Source organism: Corticium candelabrum, chromosome 9, assembly GCF_963422355.1.
Source record: "Corticium candelabrum chromosome 9, ooCorCand1.1, whole genome shotgun sequence".
In the NCBI taxonomy this organism is placed as follows: Eukaryota; Metazoa; Porifera; class Homoscleromorpha; order Homosclerophorida; family Plakinidae; genus Corticium; species Corticium candelabrum.
This window is the reverse complement of record NC_085093.1, coordinates 2,117,051-2,137,876: the sequence shown is the minus strand read 5'-3', so window position 1 is coordinate 2,137,876 and position 20,826 is coordinate 2,117,051. Positions and strand designations below refer to the sequence as shown.

General features: G+C 39.4%; 2 protein-coding genes and 1 long non-coding RNA gene across 5 annotated transcripts in view; 2 read left to right on the top strand and 1 right to left on the bottom strand.

The window, feature by feature from the left end:
• Nucleotides 1-2,225: 2,225 nt before the first annotated feature.
• LOC134184426 (uncharacterized) lies at nt 2,226-2,981 on the bottom strand. Of its 2 annotated transcripts, XR_009970664.1 has the most exons (4): nt 2,722-2,981; nt 2,547-2,650; nt 2,419-2,472; nt 2,226-2,361 (listed from the first exon to the last, which is right to left on the bottom strand). It is a non-coding gene; the product is annotated as an uncharacterized LOC134184426 (long non-coding RNA). The 2 variants fall into 2 exon arrangements; XR_009970663.1 differs by having other exon boundaries at nt 2,547-2,981.
• A 1,329-nt stretch (nt 2,982-4,310) lies between these two features.
• LOC134184910 (transient receptor potential cation channel subfamily M member-like 2) lies at nt 4,311-17,205 on the top strand. Its single transcript, XM_062652680.1, has 19 exons — nt 4,311-4,427; nt 4,500-4,707; nt 10,606-10,759; nt 10,821-11,183; nt 11,322-11,493; nt 11,555-11,723; nt 11,781-11,886; nt 12,009-12,112; nt 12,182-12,313; nt 12,378-12,458; nt 13,711-13,997; nt 14,052-14,277; nt 14,866-14,991; nt 15,055-15,186; nt 15,289-15,570; nt 15,641-15,815; nt 16,383-16,554; nt 16,627-16,793; nt 16,846-17,205. The coding sequence occupies exons 1-19, from the start codon at nt 4,342-4,344 to the stop codon at nt 16,962-16,964; spliced, it is 3,261 nt and encodes a 1,086-aa protein (XP_062508664.1). The 5' UTR covers nt 4,311-4,341; the 3' UTR covers nt 16,965-17,205.
• A 1,000-nt stretch (nt 17,206-18,205) lies between these two features.
• Nucleotides 18,206-20,826, top strand: part of LOC134184325 (serine/threonine-protein kinase Nek3-like) — a 9,240-nt gene continuing 6,619 nt past the window's right edge. For both annotated transcript variants that reach the window (XM_062651990.1, XM_062651989.1), the window contains exon 1: nt 18,206-18,684. In XM_062651990.1, the coding sequence (XP_062507974.1) occupies nt 18,367-18,684 (318 nt within the window). In that variant the 5' untranslated portion in view covers nt 18,206-18,366. The remainder of the gene's footprint in view (nt 18,685-20,826) is intronic.

The window sequence follows — 20,826 nt, the reverse complement described above, 5'->3', positions numbered from 1 at the left end:
ATGAGTCTTTCGTCCATTTTAAATTTCATACTTTATAATTTATAATTTTCAATTTTTAATTTTAAAAAGGGTTTTAGTATTTAAATTTTTTATTCTACGTTTATGTTTTTTTGTTTAAAATTTTGCATATTTTTTAATTTTTTAAAATTTAAATTTAAAATTTTAATATTTTGATTTCAAATTTTATATAAAGTTTTAAAGTTTTAATTTTAAAATTGGAATTCTTAATTTTGGTATTTAAATTTTTTATTTTTTATTTTACGTTTCCATTTTTAAAAATTTTTGGTAGTAGAGATCCATTGTTGTTGTAAAAAATTGGAACATCTGGATACTGTTGTAGGCCTTCAGTCGATCAAATACTATATCTTTAGTAATGTGAATTGCTGCCTCGGAGTAGTTATTTGTGTTGTTTCCTCCAGTTATAAAATCTTTTCTAAGGCTAACACACCATTCTTCACGCCTTTCCCAATAGCACTGCAACCTGTTTTGAAACTTAATGTTTTGCTGAACTTTTACATTACTGTCAATTCTTCGTCTAGCAGCAAGCAACTTTTCGGAAGAATCTGCGAATAACAACTCCTTTACCATGCTCATAAACAATAGTCTGTCATTACCAGCAACGCCTGACGTTGAATTCCATAGCCACTGCCAAGTGCTCTGCAAAAAATAAAAGGCACACAAAAACAGTTTAGTAACAATTTAGTAACAGTAATAATTAATCCTCGTAGTTGAGCTACAGCCACCTTTGTTAGCATTGCAAATGCTCCTTGACATAATCGAGCATCTCAAGTCATACATCCATTTCTGGCTTGTGTTGCCACAACACTTAATTAAAGAACTGCTTAACCAATCCCATGCTGTGCAAGGAATGGGGAATTGCGGGGAAACTCTTGGCAAACCTATCAGGGAAGCTGCACATCTATTGCTTGCCAGCCAGCTCTCCTTCTTATGAAGATCAGTTCATAATGACTTAGAGAGTGGGTTCATTCTGAATACTCAAGGTAATCTGTGGCAATCAGTGGACAATGAGACAAGGAAAAGAGTCATGGTGTTGTCCTACATGGACTTCAAGAGCTGGATTAAACCTTAATTTATGTCTGATTATTCTTCTATTTATTCTTTTATGTTTACTACCTATTTTTACTTGTTACGCTTATGTAGCTCGTCTTGCCTAGGGCACTGTACCTGTAGCGGTATGAATCAAAATATGTGTCGTTATGCCCCTCCATAATGGGCAAGTGGGGTCTTTACCCCCATCTGGGCGCCCACCAACCCGGCAGGTGAGCCCAGCGGGGTACATGTTTCCGTGTAGTCCATACGGCGATCAATGACTAGCCAATTCGATATAGATTGCAGGCATTACAGTGACCGCGTACTCGATACAGCACGCCTAGTGGATATCAACGACCACCAGGAAAGCACTGGACGTCATCGTCAACGGACAGTTCGCCAGACCACAGAAACTCCCCAACGACTGAAACGAGTCATAGTCTCATGGATAAAGCTAGAGAAACATGAGAAAGAAAGACAGACAAGTTTCACAATTTACTGTCGTCACTGGGGTTTGAACCCCCAAACCATGGAGTGGTAGCCATTGTCGCTAACCACTAAGCCACGGCGGTGACTAATATTATTATTATTATTACTATTCAGGAGAGGTAATTACATTCACAGTGGGTGTATACTAAGGGAATTACACAGACAGGAACGAATTATTTGGAGAAATACGGTACCTCATCAAACAGTCTGCTTGTGCTCATGTCTTGAACTTAATATACATTGTGGTATGTTAGCGAATTAAATAAATTCTCATTTAATTCAATAGCTGTTGTCTACGTTTTGACTGCATCATGTGTATAGATGCTGATCTGCATCCTGTGAGAAAAGAAATAGCGACTACTGCTGTTGCACATACACAATGGAAGTTGTCTATTACAAGTCACAAATTATAGATCTGACCACAATGTTTGGACGTTATTATAATTATAGTTCTAACAAGAGTCAGATGACTCATGATTATTTGTGGACATCCAATGCATATGCAAGATAAGCAGTGACAAACACTTTATTGCTAAAGGCAATGTAATACTTTGTCAAAGTATAGTTATCTAAAGTCACATCTGAAGACACAACTGTCCTCTTGGTACAACTAGCAACTAAGACTACTTTCATCACTCCCATTTCTGTAGTAGTGCAGGTTTCACTGATCATGACTCCTTCTTCTAGTTAGAGCATGGCTTCAAATGAACTCATAACAAGTAGCAGACATCAACTCATTGTTAATTAATAATGCTGACAAAGAATTTCAGCCAAACAACTGTCAGCTGGCTGGCAACAGATCATTTTAGAAGTATTAAGGACCTGCATAACAATTGTGCTTTAATTCTACCATTTCTCTTACGGGTCATTTTGCCTCACCATGTTGATTTTGCTGTTGTCTCAAATACATGGTGTCTTTCAAGTGTCATCAACCTACAGTTGTATCATCAAAGTACACAGATTCAAGACAGGCAAATGGTTATCACAAATATCCATACTAAACATACCAGTAATGTGACATAGCCAACAAAAGGACAAACACCATGCTTGGCTACCTGGATTATTTCAGTACCAGGTGTAGCTTGATGGCCCAGGTGACGCTCTCACATTTCTAAGTACAACCACACACGTTAGGTTCTGCCATAGCTGCCATATTAACATGCAGACTAACATATACCGTACTTCACATGGCCATTAGTAATGGTCAGAACACCCAGAATGCAGCAAGCCAGACGGTTCTTGTCGACAACAACAGCCACAGACCTTGTCCACCCCAATGAAATACCAGTTACTCAATATATATACTAGAATCAAATGAGGCAAAGATGGGAGTTTCTTGTCCAAGAAATTATCCTCTATCTCATCATTGCTAGGACGATAGTAGTTCATGCATTAATGTGTCTTGAATGTACCAATGCTATGAGATGACACTTTCCAATTGAGTAAACAGCCATATGAATACACACACACACACACACACACACACACACACACACACACACACACACACACACACACACACACACACACACACACACACACACACACACACACACACACACACACACACACACAGTATACTAATTATATAACTCAGTTACTGTCATTCATGTCACCAACCACATAACAACCAATGCCTAGTATGAAATATAATGCCAGTTGCCAAAATGTATATCCAATGTATACACCTATAAGTGTCACAAAACAATGACTGATACCATCAACTTAACTAAGAGTCATTAACTTAACTTAACTTACGTAACATAATTTAATTTAAACCAATATGTTAGCTCTAAATATAGATTACCTCCATAATAGCTGTGTGACAACCAGCAGTGTTATCAATATGTCGTCGTCATCATCATCATATTCTATGCATTAGTAATTAGTATGTTGTTTACATTAAATGATCCGATTAGTAATGATTATTAGAGTACATTATTTTGTGTACATGTTTATCCAACTAGATAATGCTTAGTAAATATTGTGTACACACACATATCATATGCTGTTATTTTAATTGTATACTACCCTATTAGAGTGTTTATCTGTTAATAAATCTTTTTAGTAACTTAGTAGTTGTGAAATAGAATTAAATTACCTGAGTACTTCGCACTTTTCTGCATATTATTTAATTAATTGCACACAGGAAATAAATTTGCAATAAATAGTACATGATTTGATGTATGAAGTGCATGCAACAGTGTCAATATTGACGCATAAATCGCACCAGAAAAAAGATTTTATAAAAAATGAAAATTTGCTTAACTGCGAAGAATAGTAATTATAAATGACTTTGCCTGTCGTCTAATTTATTGAAGTTGATTTGTGCCGAGAAAACCACGTTCAGCAGACGACAAAAACTGAGGCCCCCTTTCAATAAACGGCGCAGGTTACTGCTCGAAAGGTGCGCAAGAAGACAGCAGTTCGTTTATGTCAAAATCGCGGTTGCAAGATGTCCATTGACTGCCAAGCCTCGTACTACCAGACCACTGCAAACCGCGAGGAAGTGCATACGGGAACAGCTAAGACTAGCCCTACAGGTTAATTACTTCCTCCATCCGAATGCAGAGTACAAGGTTAATTACTTCCTTCATCCGGATGTAGAGTACAATGTTAATTACTTCCTCATCCGGATGTAGAGTACAAGGTACAATTACTTCCTTCATCCGGATATAGAGTACAATGTTAATTACTTCCTCATCCGGATGTAGAGTACAATGTTAATTACTTCCTTCATCCGGATGTAGAGTACAAGGTACACTCTCATTGTTAGCTTGCAATCGACTCCCGCAAAGTGCCATGTCTGTTGGCGATCTTAAGAAATGCGAGATCGAGACGTGTGCAGCCTTCGTTGCACCACTGGGAGAGCAGGGACACCAGCCGAAGTAAAATTCGTGTGTACGAATATACGCAGCAATACGGTTATGTAATTGTCTACTTCACTTGCCACCGTTTAGATGTTTGTACTGCGGACAAACACAATTAGTCGACAGGTCTCAGTTGTTGCACTCGCAACCGGAAATAAGAGAAACAGACAGGGAGAAGCGATACAAGGCATGGCGGCAAGCGGGAAGCGAACTCAGGTATGAAACGACCTGCTCGTACGGGCAAATTCGTTTCGTTGGTCCTGCAGCTGCATCCCACGTGCACAAAAAGAATGCAAAGGTAGGTAAATCAAGAGAGCTGGGTAGAGTACACGTGATGTCTGTATAGTAATCGTAACTTTCTTCAGATGCTTAATAGTTATATACCAGTTGTACGGTATCCGTAGGCGCCTCGCGTTTGTGAGTAACACGTCCAACGGAGTTTTCAGACCGTCTATTGAAACGCAGAGTCCTAGCTGGACAATACGTATTTGTTGAAACCCTAACTGTCATGGAAATAAACATGCAAACTTCCTAGTAGTTTAGATTACGTATATAGGCCTGGTATAGGTAGTCGTCGTTTTGTGATCGTGATCAAGACAATTGAAATGTACAGTCTAGGTATGCACTCAGTCCCGTTATAAGGACATTGATATGGTATTTACTGACATAGAAATTGATATCAGCAAACATTGACTATCAACAGTGTTAGATACAGCACAGTGGAGTAAAGGATTGATCATACTGACGTGTGAATAGTTGACTGTAGGTGGCATTCAACTCCTGAAGGTGTTTCTTGGTTGTCAAGTACACACAGTCCCTAGCTACAATACAAAAGGATGGGGTGACGAAGTCCACGAAGCGTTTTTGACGCCATTTGGTCACTTGCACGAATTGTTCCTAGACTCACCTGTAGTCGGACACGGAAACGATTTTTTAAGGTAGGTTTTATCATGAAACGTGGTCGTGGGGAGGAGAAATTTGAGATTTGTGTGCACGCACACACACACACACACACACACACACACACACACACACACACACACACACACACACACACACACACACACACACACACACATACTAAAAGCTTGATGGAGACCCATATAGGATCACACCTATTTCTATTGTGTGACCCAGATTAGAAGCCTCGCTGCACTCAGCAATAATCAATAGTCGATGTATGCCTTACTAAATACTTGCACATGTTTATTTCTATCATCAATGTAGTCTACTTGTACAATGTATACATACGTAATTACTTTGGGTTCTGTCTGTTTATCTGGTTAGAGAATTGCTTGTCTGTTTCTTTGTTGGTCTGCGTGTCTGTCTGTCTCCTTATTCTTTTGAATATGCTGCGAAACTACATGATGCCATGACCCGGTCTACCTTTGTCCAGATATTGGGTTTAGACTCTATTGATGATTTCACATGGAATCAAGCCTCACTAAACATCAAATTGGGTGGGTTTGGCTTATCTGAAGTCAACAAGAGTAAATGCTTGGCATACGTTTCTTCATGGGCTCAATCTGTCACAGATTTGCCTAATAGCTTTTTCTCACTTTTACAACACATTCAAAGATCTGATGGAAAACGATTCGACGTCCTCTTCACTTGGCTTTAACATTCATTCAGTTGTCAAGTCCTTGCCTCCAGTTAGATTAGGAGATAATATGAAACACCGAGGCCTCAATCATTGTCAATCCTTCAGCTACAAAGGGTAAGCTTCAGCACAATCTAAGCTCAGAAATTGGCCTCTTGAGTGCAGCTCATTGTCTGTCTTCTGCACCTCACAGAAGGGATGCTGCAAGATTACGTTCTGCTCAAGGTAGGGGGTCTGGGGCTTGGTTAGAGGCCTTACCATCCTCAGATAGGTACACACTTATTGCATAGGATTTCTGTCTAGCGTTTTTTCTGAGGTTCGGTCTACCAATGCCTTTTAAGTCATATGCATAAACAAATGTGAATGTGGAGTAGAACTGGATGGAACTGGGTATCATCTTCTCACCTGCAAGTTTGGCGGAGGACCAGTCTGGTAACACGATTCTATAGTGTCAGGATGGTGCAGTTGTTTGAACAAGCTCCAACTGCATCATCACAAGAAACCAAGAGAACAATATACAGATTCTGACAATCACCCCAATATTTTGATGTACGATATGAATCAAGCACAGAATTGGAGGTAAGCATGGCTCACCTTTGGAGCAAAAGACGTCCTAAATAGAGCATCTAAAGAGGCAGGCTATGCAGCTGAGAGGCATGAGATGAGAAAGAAAAGCAAATACTAAGCTCTGTCAGTTTAGGATGACACAATACCTAACTTAGTTCCTCTGCTCATTTGAACACTCTGGGTTCTGGGGGCAAGAGGCTGATAACTTCGAATTCCTGAACTCACTCTTGAAGAAATCAAAAGATTTGGAAGGCAGAAGTACTGAAACCGATTTCCGGACGAGATGGCGTAGACAGATTTCTATAATTATCCTGAGATATATTGCTAGAGTTATATTAAAGAAGATAAGTAGATTGCATGTAAGTAAGATATATAATTTTTTCTTTGATGTAGATATTCAGCACTATATTCATTAGGATAATAGCTATGACTTCAGACATTTCAGTAGTTTTTGTTAGTGCTAAGGATGCTTTTATTTTGTGATTGTTACATTTACAGTTTGGGAGAGAATAAAACAATCTGTCTGTCTGTCTGTTTGTCTGTCTGTCTGGCTGTATGTCTGTCTGTCTGTCAGTAAAGACAGAACACAAACTCGATCACAACAAAGCAACATAAGCCACGGAAACAACATACGACGAAAAGCAACTCAACAAAAGCGTTCATTCCAGAAACGGGGACTCCATACAACCGAATAGGACTGACGCAACCGACGAAAGCGGAAAGAACCGCTGACGCCAAAAAGAATCCTGAAAAAGCTCTCCTCTTCTGTTGATGACTTCTACTTTGCAGAAACTGTAGGTTGCAAGCACCTACGGAAGCTGGTAGCGGCGGATTGATATCAGTCCGCCGTTCTCGGCCGCACTGATATCAATAGACACAAATAGTGTAGCGCGCGTTACCAAATGTGTAAAATTTACTTTTCTAGGTACTACAAAATAACGTGTGCTGTTCTAGGTACAATGGACACGTCACCGTCTTGTATTCTAACTAGATGAACTGTGGAACATGTGTGCGCGCTCTTGGATTTGCTAGCAGCTCAGGGGACTCCAGTTTGGGATCGTTGTTTGGTGCACGTCGTGGAAACGGTACTAATCGACTTTCCAGTGAATTGGATACGAGTAGTGGGTTTCAGAAACCATACTCTTCCGATGCAATGATTGCTGGTGCACTGAAATCATTTTGGTATGTTTAGATAATTAATTAAATTGATTAATAATAATTACAAAATTAGACAAATGCACACATGCACACATTTGGTTGTAGATGTGTTCAGTAATGATGTAGTCGTTATTGTAGAGTTATACATTGCAGAAATTTTTACTGAAAAATGTCTTTGGATTGAATTATTGTGTGAATTCATGTTATTCTGTTCCTGATGTGTATGAAATGTCTACAATAACTAATATATCATATCATAGACACATGTGTGGGTGAGTGGTCATCTGTATTGTGTGTGTGTGTGTGTGTGTGTGTGTGTGTGTGTGTGTGTGTGTGTGTGTGTGTGTGTGTGTGTGTGTGTGTGTGTGTGTGTGTGTGTGTGTGTGTGTGTGTGTGTGTGTGTGTGTGTGTGTGTGTGTGTGTGTGTGTGTGTGTGTGTGTGTGTGTGTACACATACACAGATGACCACTCACCCACGCATGTGATATATTAGTTATTGTAGAGATTTCATGCACAGGAGGAACAGAATAACATGAATTCACACAATAATTCAATCCAAGGACGTTTTTCAGTCCTGCATTAAGTTTGAAATTATCTTTTGAAAATTTCTGCAATGTATAACTCTACAATAACGACTACATCATTACTGAACACATCTACAACTAAATGTGTGCATGTGTGTATTTGTCTAATTTTGTAATTATTATTAATTAATCAATTTAATTAATTATTTAAACATACCAAAAAGATTTCAGTGCACCAACAATCATTGCATTAGAAGAGTCAAGGGCTACTCGTATCCAATTCACTGAAAAGTCGATTAGTACCGTTTCCATGATGTGCAGCAAACAACGATCCCAAACTGGGGTCTCCTTAGCTGCTGATCGAAGAGCGCGCGCACACGTTCCACAGTTCATTTATTTAGAATACAAGGCGGTAATGTGTCCATTGTATCTAGAATAGCGCACGTTATTTTGCAGTACATTAATATTAATTAATGATTATGGCATTGATATTACATAAATTCTACACATTTGATAACGCGCGCTACACTATTTGTGTCTATTGATATCAGTGTGGCCGAGAACGGCGGACTGATATCAATCCGCCGCTACCGGCTTCTGTAAGCACCGCTTCCATTCATCCGGGGTCTGTCTGTCTGTCTGTCTGTCTGTCTGTCTGTCTGTCTGTTAATGGTAGTATATTTTCAAACATGAACTATGGTACAATAGCAAATAAAGGCTAATACGAGTCCATACAGATTTCAAGTTCTATAAGATTATAAGGACATAAAGTCCTTGTGTTATGCTAGAATGCTATTTATGTCAGATGCCTTCTTTTTTTGGAACACACGAGCATTGCACTGCTGCAGTTTGATGGCAATTCGCTTCCTCCAGTAGTCTTTGAATTTACTTGCATTTTGTCGGCCTTTGTCATCTCTTGATCTTTTTGACAAGGTGTTTAGATAGCTCTGCATTTTTCCCCATCTCCCATAATGTTCTAATACTAGAGGAATCACCTCTGTCTGTCTGTCTGTCTGTCTGTCTGTCTGTCTGTCTGTCTGTCTGTTTGTCTGTCTGTCTGTTTGTCTGTCTGTCTCATCGACGGAGTCAGGGAAAATGGTCATGCTGCTACGACAAGAGAAGGAAAGAAACTGAAAAATCAGAAGAGCCCAGGAGGGTATGGATAAGATGAGTCTCTTGTGATCGAACGTTTTGGAGGTGGGGCACAAAGGCAGAGTATTTTTGCAACATTTGTCACAACAGTCAGTAAATCTAGAAGCCAATTTTAATACTTCCATCTCATGACGTATTGGAGAATAAGATTTTCTACAATTTTGGCTACAAACATGTAATGCCAAAGTATTCCTCAGAAAACTTTCAAGATTGTCATCTATAGTCATGGTGATTTGACTTTGACATTCAAGGCCAAGTCCATTAGTTAATTTATGATGTTGTTGTTTGCAAGGACTCATTTACTTTACAAATTCTTAGCATATGTACAAGTAGAGTCTATATGAGAATAAAGTACCTGTCTGTCTGTCTGCCTGCCGGCCAGTTTGCCAGATTTTTTCTGTGACTTTTCAAAAATGTATAACAGCAAAGTTGACTTGAGAAAAGTGCATGCATGTCTAAGTTTTCAAGAAATAGACTAATTGAGGATAATGTAGTTAGCAGAGACAGTGCTTATATATTTGATCTTGACTCGTGAAGCACTTATGAAAACTCGTGTGTTCTAGCTACTTTGTCGAGATGTTGTATTACAACAACCTGCCAGCCTGTTTATCTGTCTGTGTACCTGCTTGCCTGTTTGTCTGTCTGTTGTTTGCCTGTCTGTCTGTTGTTTGTCTGTCTGTCTGTGTCTGCTTGCTTGCCTGTCTGCCTGCTTGCTTGCCTGCCTGCCTGCCTGTCTGTCTTTTTTGGTTTATCAGGTTTATCTGTTACAGCTATGTAGGCAGACTCTACACAGTTAGACCCACGCAAAGATATGTTGTACATGTAAGAACACTAAATACAGTCTGGTTATCAAAATTTTGGAAGGAATGGAAGCATTATTCAATTAAGGATATTTTACAAATACCTTCAACTTGTCTGCAACAATGTTTTACAAATTGCTATAGTGTTACTGTAAATCATGCTGTTTATAAGGAAACTGTTAAGGCGGCTGACTCTCATCCCAACGGTAAATAGGAACATATAATGCTATAAAGTATTAAGTTTTTTATTTATACATAGAAAGACATTGTTCTTAATTTAAGAGTCTATTTTTATAATAGTCTTAATTAATGAAAACGATTTAGGTTGTCATGCAGTTTGTCTTTAATATAGAGTTATTGTTGGAGACAGCAGTATATATTTTTTATTCTTTCAGTATGTTCGTTTGGCTAACAACAGTGACTGCGATACAGTCATAAAAATTCTGATCAATGAGTGGGAAATTCCTGAACCAAAATTTGTTATCAGTGTGACTGGAGGAGCAAGGACGTTTCGCTTTGACTCTCAACTGAAAGACGTGTTTGCAAGAGGCATGTGATGGGGCATTTGTAAGTACTGAGATCTTCTATAGCTTTTCTGCATTGAATCCAGGTTTGAGGAAAATGTGTCAGGACAGTGGTGCATGGGTGATGACAGGTGGCGAACACAGTGGTGTTATGAAACTCGTTGGAAAGGCATTGCTAAGCAATGCCGGTACAGAGAGCTGTCAATCAATTACTTGTATTGGCATTTGCACTTGGGGACGTGTGTACAATTTGACAAAACTAATAGGAGACCATAATGGTGAAAAGGATACAGTTGAGTACAACTCATCGGAAAAAACAGGAAATTCGAATGTTAAGTCACTAGATCCGAACCATTCATACTTTTTGTTGGTTGATGATGGAACTATGAGACTTGAGCGAACCCATCAGAAGTGGCATGGCAAATTCAACGAAGCAATCAGGAAATATAGTAAGAATTGTTTTCCTTGCGTAAATAAACAATATAAACAAGCAAACAATATGAAAAATAAAGCTAGGATCGAATAGTTTGTTATCTCATTTGCATTGACTGTTTGCTGTTTTTGCAGTTTGTGTTTGTTTGCTTTAGAGTTTTCTCATGAAAATTGTGTACCCGTTGTGACTTGTTTACTCAATGGAGGACCAGACTCTCTCACGACTGTCAGAGAGTCTCTGAAACAGGAAATACCAGTAATCATCATCAAGGGCACTGGTCGGTGTGCAGATGTAATTGCATTTGCCATCAGCCGTGCAAAACGCAAGTTTATATAAATTATGCACATCATTGATAGAAAGTATTTGATGTTTATTCTTGTTTTTAAGAGTGCAGCCGGGTGGTCAGAAGTATGAAGTTACTTGGGCCGATGATGACAACGGAGATCTTGAAAACTACACAAAGGAAGTGTTTACTGAGAGTGAATTCAAGGAGGCAGGAAACCAGACATTTGTGAAACAAATCAAATCTTTGTTGGAAGAAGGACTTCAAGCCAAAGCTAGTTTAAAGTGTATTTAATGTGCTAATTATCTTTATTCGAATGGATTTCTTTAGAACAAGGAATTTTTAATTGTCTTCGATCCACTGGACAGCTCCATGAGTCCTTCTCTTTGTCAGCTGGACTATGTCATATTGATGCAATTGTTTCGTTTGAGTCATAGTGAGTTAACTGTTTGTCTACCTGCTTGCTTGCTTACTTGCTTGCTTCTTCTGCTTTGGAGTGTACTTGATGGCATATTTTTAGCAGTTTGCATGAAGTGATTTAATAGAAGTGTTTTGTAGAAAGAGAAGGAGCTCTGAAAGACTCTGTCAAACTAGCCATGGATTGGAATCGTGCGGACATTGTGCGTGATGAGTTTCTATCACAGGCCATCAACACAGACACGGTGAATTAAAATTTCTTTTTCTGCACATTTCACGTTTTCAATGTCTGTAATAATTATGATTATTTTTAGCTTGAATATGCTGACTGGGAAGAATTGTTGACTAAGGCGCTAGGAAATGACGATCATTATAGATTTGTACAGTTATTTTTAGATGAGGGAGTCATTGATTTTGAGAAATTTGTAGAAAACAGGTTGAAAGAAGTAGGTGTAGCATCAGGAACTTTGGCAGATTATCATATCTTGGAGACAACTTTTTGTGTTTTAGCTCACAGCTAATTCTATCTCTAATCCTTCATCTGATTTGGCAAGTCAAAACATCATTGCGTATGCGAAACAGCACATCTTGGTATGTGAAAGTTGATTACAGTGTACAGTAGCTTTGCTTGCAAAGGATGAATAATGTAAGTATCATGCCAGTTAACTATATGAGCTAGTAGTGACTGCTTGCTCATCAGTTTTGCTTGCTAGTTGTATTTTACCATTGAACTGGGATTTGCTATACAGATAAACTGGTAGCTAGCTATAGGCACTAGATGTGAGCTGACAGTAGCAACAGCACAGCTTTCTACAGAGATATGGCACAGGATAAGCCTGTCTCTTGCCCCACAGGTACTGAGACAGTTTTTGTTTATGTGGAAAATAGACGACTGGAAAAGAAAATGAAAGAATCTAAAGAGGAGAAGAGTGGCCTGGAAGTAATTCCAAGTGATACATTTTACCTTTATCATGGGTATCACATGTACATTAGTGATTATCCAAATGGTAACAAAGCTGGCAACAGAGGCAGTCTTGGTGTTTTTCTGTCTACAACTAAAGGTGATTTTCACAGAAGAGCGAGTTGACCATTTTCTTATTGTTTTGAGTTTGAACTCAAGATGAGTTTTGGTGGGGTGCATCGATCATCACAATATGGAAATGCATTAAGGTTGTCATATCAGCAATATGGTTTTCCACAATTTGCTAGTCACGAGGAACTGGAGACAAGTTACGACGCCAACTATGATTCATTTCTATACAACTGTGTGTTCGTCTTGAGAGTAGTCATCTCTGACAAATATTTTGAATATTTTGTAGACAGTAACAGACTGTTGAGGTCATAAACATTCAACACAAATTCTGACTCACTTATAATGAACAGACATGCAGTTACTAAAACTTTAGACTTTTAAACACAATACAAAGGGATGCGGCCTATTTTGCAGTAAGTGTCAAAAACACGGCACCAGCCATGCAACTTCATAGTGTCAGACATTAATATAAATACATGCCTGTAATGTGTTACTAAATCAATTCCATCAAACCTTGCCAATTTTAATTATTATTTAGTGCAGGTTTTCATACTAATATTACTTAACTTAAATTATGGTTGGGAGGCATATTATCAAATAAATTACCGAGAGTCTGAGTGCTTCCCGAGAATAATTAGCCGAGGCAGTCCAATTAACTCCTAATTATACAATAGATGTCAACAAAGTTACTACTGTCATGATTAGCTTTACTAGGCAAGATATTAATTAAACAAGAAGTAGAGAATTTGTTGTTACTAGTGGTCTATTTAATTAATTAATGATTTCATAGCTTGTAATGCTGTGCTACAGGGTACCACTGAATCAACAGACGTCGGCATTACTACTGATGGGATTCTTTCTGACTTATTTGGACATTCTTTGAAAGCAAACAAGTGCCTCACCAGCGGCACCAAAAAGTTGTTCTTGCGGACACTATTGACACAACACTGGAAGTTGGCGGAAGTATTCTGGACAGCTTGCAGGAATCCGATCGCAGCTGCCTTGGCAGCCAGTATTATTATCAAGTCAATAGGTAGAGTCTTGAAAGGTGGTGCTCTTCGTGTGCAGGCATGGGATACATTGAATGAGCAACAAGAGTATGTATCAATAGTATAGAAATTTGAGGTGTGTAACAGTCAATGTGTATATAGAATGTGGGCAGAACGAGCTGAGAAACTCATGTCTGTATGCTACAGTCAGGATCTTGGTATGACACACAGCCTCATCATGGAACCTTCAGCAGAATGGAGCTCTGTGTCTGCTGTGACACTGGCTTCAGAGGCTCGTAATCTTAAGTTTGTTGCTCACGAGTGTGTTCAGACAATTGTCAACGAGACTTGGACAGGAGACATGGAAACAATGACCTCAAGGATAAAGGTTAGATGCAGCCGGATGCCTAACGTTTGCTTATGTAATGCTGATTGTGTTAGATTGAGTTTGACGTTTGATTGCTGCTTGTACATTTGGTTACGTATTCATTTGCTGCATTCTCTTTTTTGTTTGTTCATCTGGTTGTGAGTGCATGTTGATCGTTATGGTTATTTAAGTCATCTAGTAGTATGTTGATCTGTTTGATTGTGTGTCTGTTTTGGTTTTGTTTGTTTATTGGTTTGTCTGTCTGTCTGTCTCTGTCTGTCTTTTTGTCTGTCTTTCTGTCTGTCTGGTCTGTCTGTCTGTCTGTCTGTCTGTCTGTCTGTCTGTCTGTCTGTCTGTCTGTCTGTCTGTCTGTCAATACATATATTTTCAAACATTGAGCTATTATACACCATCTAAGCAAATCTGTCTGTCTGTTTGTCTGTTTGTTTTTGAACCAACTCTAGGAGCTGAGTCCAGGGCATGTTGGCTGGCTGGTACACAATTCGGTTGTATAACCATGGTCTTATTTGCTAGCTTTCTTTTGTCTATATTACTGCTTCAGCTTTACATTCCGTCAATTTCAATTAATTAATGAACGGCGATGTTCAGATAGTTTCATGTGTGCTCATTCCGCCTCTCATACCTTTTCTCATCAAGAAAAAGGACAAAAGCAGTGGTGGCATCTCTTTTACTGCATTCTACAGCAGTCCCATTGTGAAGTTCTGGCTCTATTTAGTAAGTACCTTGTCAAGGTAGCTGTACCTTGCTATTGCTCACGCGTGTTCTTTATGTGTGCAGTTGTTCTACGTTATTTTTATATCCATTTTCAGCTACAGTATGCTTGTGCGGTGGGAACAGGGCGAATTCACGTTAGCTGATGGATTGTCACTCGTTTGGGTGCTTTCAATTTTTTTTGAAGATTTACGTCAAGTAAGCTTGATATTAAGAGGGACAATTAATTAATTTAGTCATCTAAACTCTAGATGTATCTCTGCAGTATTTGATAAACAAATGAATGAGTGTTTTTTCTAGCTGTTTCAGTGGGTTTATATAGTTCGGATAAGAACCAAAATTCTGGTCTTATCTTTACCCAGTCTTTCGGTCATCACCAAAGTCTCTGCCTTTTTGCTCTACATTGTTGGGTTTGGTTTGCGTTTTTTTATGTCTCATGACGAAGCTGACGGCTACCCGATTGGATTTCGATGGGCACGAATGTTGCTGAGCATCTCTGTGTGTCTCTACTTTGCCAGGGGGATGGAGTTGGCTCGTGTCAATTCCACGATGGGACCTCGACTGACAATGATCTACAAGATGGTAAATCAGTCACACAAATTCGTTATAGCAGTGACACTATATTTATAGTAAGAGACACTCTTGTTTGTAGATCATTGATGTGGTGTTGTTTGTGGGACTCTTGGTTGTTTGTTTGGTGGCATACGGCATTGCTACGGAAATGTTGCTGTTTCCTCACCAGGAACGGTCTTTTGATATTCTCTTCAAGATTTTTTACATACCCTACTGGCAGATATATGGAGACTTGTTCTTGGAAGAATACAATGGTTTGTTCATGCATGTTACGGAAGACGTGCACATTGATGTACATCACATGTGGGGCGTGGCTCAATTTGGACGTCTGCTCTGTTTCTTTTAGTTAAAATTCAAGCCATTCGACGACTTGGTCAGCATTACAAGCACGTGTCACTAGACCGTAGGCCATTTTTTGTCAATTAACGTTTACTCTTTACTATACATGCAGATCAAGATATACTGAATAGGAAGACTGTGACGTATCAGGCATTATTTGAACTTTTCTTTTTGACAAACCAACTTTCATTCTATCATGGTTGAATTATTCTGCAACCAGAAAGCCATCTAAAAACAATCATCTAGAAGGAACAGAGCAGGCGTGCAGAGTTTGATATCCTATCGCTCCATAATGATCTGTATGTTTGCATGGGCGTGTGCGCATGTGTGTGAGTGTGTGAATTAGAATAAATTAAAACTGTAGCGTTTGTATCACTGGCATGGTGGCATGCTGTTGAACTAAAATTGCGTCTAGAGTTAGTGTATATACTGCTAATAAACCATCGCTATGTTCAGTATCTGTAGCTGGTGCTGTCATGTAGGTGGTGTGGAAGGAACGTGCGTTAAACTGTCTTCCTTTGCGTCTCTAAATCAGACAATCCAAGTGCCAGACAACGTTTGCCCTGAGAAAGAACCTCTTGCTTTTATTCTATTGGCGTTCTACCTTGTCCTAACAAATATTCTGTTGCTCAACCTTCTCATTGCCATTTTCAAGTACTAAACCTTTACTCAATTAATCTATACTATAATACTTTATTCTAATTTCATCTTATTAATTGTTGTTAGCAACACTTTCAACAAAGTACAGTCTGATGCAGAGTCATTATGGAAGTTCCAGTGGCTGGAAGTTGTCCAATCTTTTGAAGACAGAACTTGCATTCCACCCCCTTTCAACTTGCCTGAACTTATCTTTCGATCTGTAATGTTTGTGTACGAGTACAAGCAGAGGAAACGTATGATGTAGTTAAGGCATCTTTGAGTATTACTAAATTCTTTATTTTTTAGCAAAGCGTGGTGGGTATGACCAATCAGATGGCAGGGCCGGATATAGTGGGACGTTTGATGCTTTTTGCATGCAAAGATATTTGCTTGAAGCGGGAAGCGAGTCACGTGATGACGCTTGATGACATGTGCAAGCACCAGAATGACACAATGATTGGCTGGAGGGTGTATTATTGATATTCTAGACATTACACGATATACAGTCCGCATCAAAACTATTGACACATTTACGCTTAGAGGCGTGGCCATGGGCAACGTGAGCAGAAACGCACCGTTTTCACGTGACGTACGTTTTCTAGATAGAAAAGAAATATTGTATATGCTCGTAGGTTCGTTAGACTTTTGGAAACACACAAGTGCGCATCAGTAGCTTCTGTCCTCCTTTCATTTTTTTGATAACATTTCCTCCGCTAGCTACACAAAGGCGCGTTCGATGTACGGCTACAGATCACAAGGCGTGAGCAAGTGCCACTCCGCCTGGATTGCGTCTTCAAGTTCATGAACGTTTTGAGGCGAAGGAAGCTCAACACACCGCTTGATGACCGGCCAGAGGTTTTCTATTGGTGCAAGATCTGGTGAGTTAGCGGGCCAATAAAGACCGTGACGGGCCCAGAATCTCGTTTTTTAGCTACACTAGCGGAATTTTCTTAGGCGTAGTGTAGCGATAGCCTGCGTCATGAAGTTCTCTTCTGCTGGTGGAAGAAATGACGACAAGTCGTTCCTGCGCTGCTAGCTGATGGACAAGTTTGTTTGCTGATTTCGTTGTTCCTTGTCTGCGTCATGTTCACTAGGCTGATCGATGGTTTTCACATAGTTTTTTGGTCTTCCACGGGAAGCTAAGCTCTACGTTCTCCAGCGTCCAATCTTTTGAGAGTTCAGTAAACATTAGAGCGAGAAACACGTAAAAGTTGGGAGATCATAGATGGCTTGTTGGCACACCAGAGCGGTATAGTGACAGAATATCGCGGCGTTGTCTTTCACGACTCATTTGACGACGGAAAAGTTCTTTATGCGGATGCGCAGACTATGGAATAGTTTCTGTGACAGCTTTTCAGCTGTTTGAGAAAAATTTGGCGCTGGTTTCCTAATACATAGCAAGAAGACTTTCCAAAAATAGTACAACTAAACCGGAAATGTGTCAATAGTTTGACACGGACTAGTTGATTACACGCCCTAAACCTAGAGTTCGCGCGCTCTCTGGTCTGGAAGTTCGAGGCTAACCCATGAGTCAGTGCTCTATACCGCTCTGCCATGAGTCTTTCGTCCATTTTAAATTTCATACTTTATAATTTATAATTTTCAATTTTTAATTTTATAAAAGGGTTTTAGTATTTAAATTTTTTATTCTACGTTTCTGTTTTGTTTAAAATTTGCATATTTTTAATTTTTTAAAATTTAAATTTAAAATTTTAATATTTTGATTTCAAATTTTATATAAAGTTTTAAATTTTTAATTTTAAAATTGGAATTCTTAATTTTAGTATTTAAATTTTTATTTTTTATTTTACGTTTCCATTTTTAAAAATGTTTGGTTGCAGCATGTTAGAAATTCCTTTGCCGGCTAACGTAGTAAATCTATATGGCTCAACCAAGGCCGCGGATGGCCTCGCATGTCCAGTGACTATGGGAAATCTGCTGTCCAAGTCTGGCGATTCGTCATCCGTTCGAGAGGGAGCCGCGTTCAGACCCGACTTTTCACGAAATTTCTTAACCAGTTACCGTGTTGTGTGCCAAATCGGTAAAGGAGCGTTTGGGTCCGTTTACAAGGTGTTCGATCGCTCTACTAATGCCGTCTGGTGCGCCAAAGTCATTCGCTCAAACGCGCATTCCTCGTTGAACGAGGTAAGTCATATTTAGCACGAGGTAGTAATGTTTTGAGTGGTTTCTATCAGTCTGTCTGTCTGTCTGTCTGTCTGTCTGTCCGTCCGTCTTTCTGTCTGTTTGTCTATCTGTCTGTCTGTCTATTTGTCCCTCTGTCTGTCTGTCTGTCTGTCTGTCTGTCTGTCTGTCTGTCTGTCTGTCTGTCTGTCTGTCTGTCTGTCCTTCTGTCTGTCTGTCTGTCTGTCTGTCCATCTGTCTGTTTGTTTGTCCGTTCGTCTGTCTGTCCATCTGTCTGTCCGTCTTTCTGTCCGTCTTTCTGTCTGTCTATCTGTCTGTCTGTCTGTCTGTCTGTCCTTCTGTCTGTCTGTCTGTTTGTCTGTCCGTCAGTCTGTCTGTCTGTCAATACATATATTTTCAAACATTGAACTATTATACACCATCCAAGCAAAGCAACTAAATACTACCCAAGCCAATAGGGCTTGGTTCTACCTACAACTGTTTATGTTTATGTGGCTGTCTCTTGAAACAATCTTCTTTATTTTTCTGTCAATCACTCTAGCATTTGATTGTTGTAGACACACAGAAAACACAGATCTCCAGTATGTCTTGAAGGTTGATGCATTTGGCTTTCCGTCTTTGTCTCTTGATAGCTGTGACAGTTTCTTCAAATAGTCTTCAGCTTTCTCGCCCCAACAGCCAAAATGTTTGAAGACTATATGCACAAATGTTTGTCGAAAACCTCCAGGCAAAAGCTCCTGGTCGTACTTTTTGATCTTCAGATTTTCTCTTCTGGTTGCCGCTGCTCTCTGAGTTGTAGCTGATAAACCTTCTATTTCATTGCTCCAGGGATGCGCTAAAGCAATATCCAATTCAAGATCCACCCCTGATGCTGAATCAAACACGACTATGTCTGATCTGTCTTCAGAATTGACATACCTTCCTCTGGGTTCTTTACATGATGTAATTGCAGTTGACTCAAACAGTCTGACCATGCTGAAACCATGTTGTTATGACTGATTACCAGCCCGCCCCCATTCTTACATGTTATTAGGTGGTATCCATCTGAGTCTAATTCTTTGCCACAGTCACACTGACCAGAAGCCAAAGGCATTTGGCAGCCCAGTCTCATCAAGGATGCCAAGCGGAAATCGCACGGAGATAATGCATGCCATGATGATGATAGTACCGTCAAGAGCCACGCTCCCGCACCTTTGCCTTGGAAGGACTTCATTTGAGATTGGTCTCTAGTCGAAGATGAATTCTGAATAGAACCATTTGACAGAGGTTTCGTGTACTCCTCAGTCAGCCTGTGTTGTAATTGTTTCCTGTCGTTGATAACTTCTCTGAGAGTTTTGTTTTAAGGCAAAACATTGCACAAATCTCTGCTGATGGAACTATTCAGCATCAGGAATTTCGTTTTGCTGTTGTATGCAGGGTTGAAGCCCAACTAGACAGAAATGCAAATGGTGCTGTAGATGTTAAAGCTGTGAGACCAAATCCTCCATATCTTATTGGTAAAGTTGCTTGAAGCCACTGCCTGTCTGTTAGATTATCTCTACCTAAGAGATTGGTGATCGTTGATCTTGTCTGTCTGTCTGTCTGTCTGTTTGTCTGTCTGTCAATACATATATTTCCATTACAATGAAATTTCCATCAAACTCTGAAAGCAATCTAAAGCCCACTACATAATAATTACTACATAATACATTAGCCCCATATGGGGGGATAAAACTTAAAAGAAGCTACTTAACTACAAGTTGTGCAAATTAAGTCAGTGTTTCTACTAAGGGTCTTAGGTCCAGAACCAACCATCATGAGTTTTCTTGTCAGCACACTTGCATTGCAACGTTGCAGTTGAATTGAAAACCGTCTCCTCCATTGTGTCTTAAACTCAGCAACATTTGTTCGTCCGTTCTCATCGCTCCACATACTTGCATTAAAGTAGTTAGTTACTCTTTTGCTCAAAAGTAAAAAGTGCTCAAAAACTAGAGGCACTACTGATGGAGAATATCCACCGGGTAGTTTTCCTCTTTATTTACTTAATTTAAGTTCTTCCCTTCTCACAGCCGCACTCCCTGCAGTGTAGATGCACGAGACAAAATGTCTGCCAGCTCACAGATGAGCTAGTGCCATATCAAGTTCTATGTTTGAACCAGTTTCAGA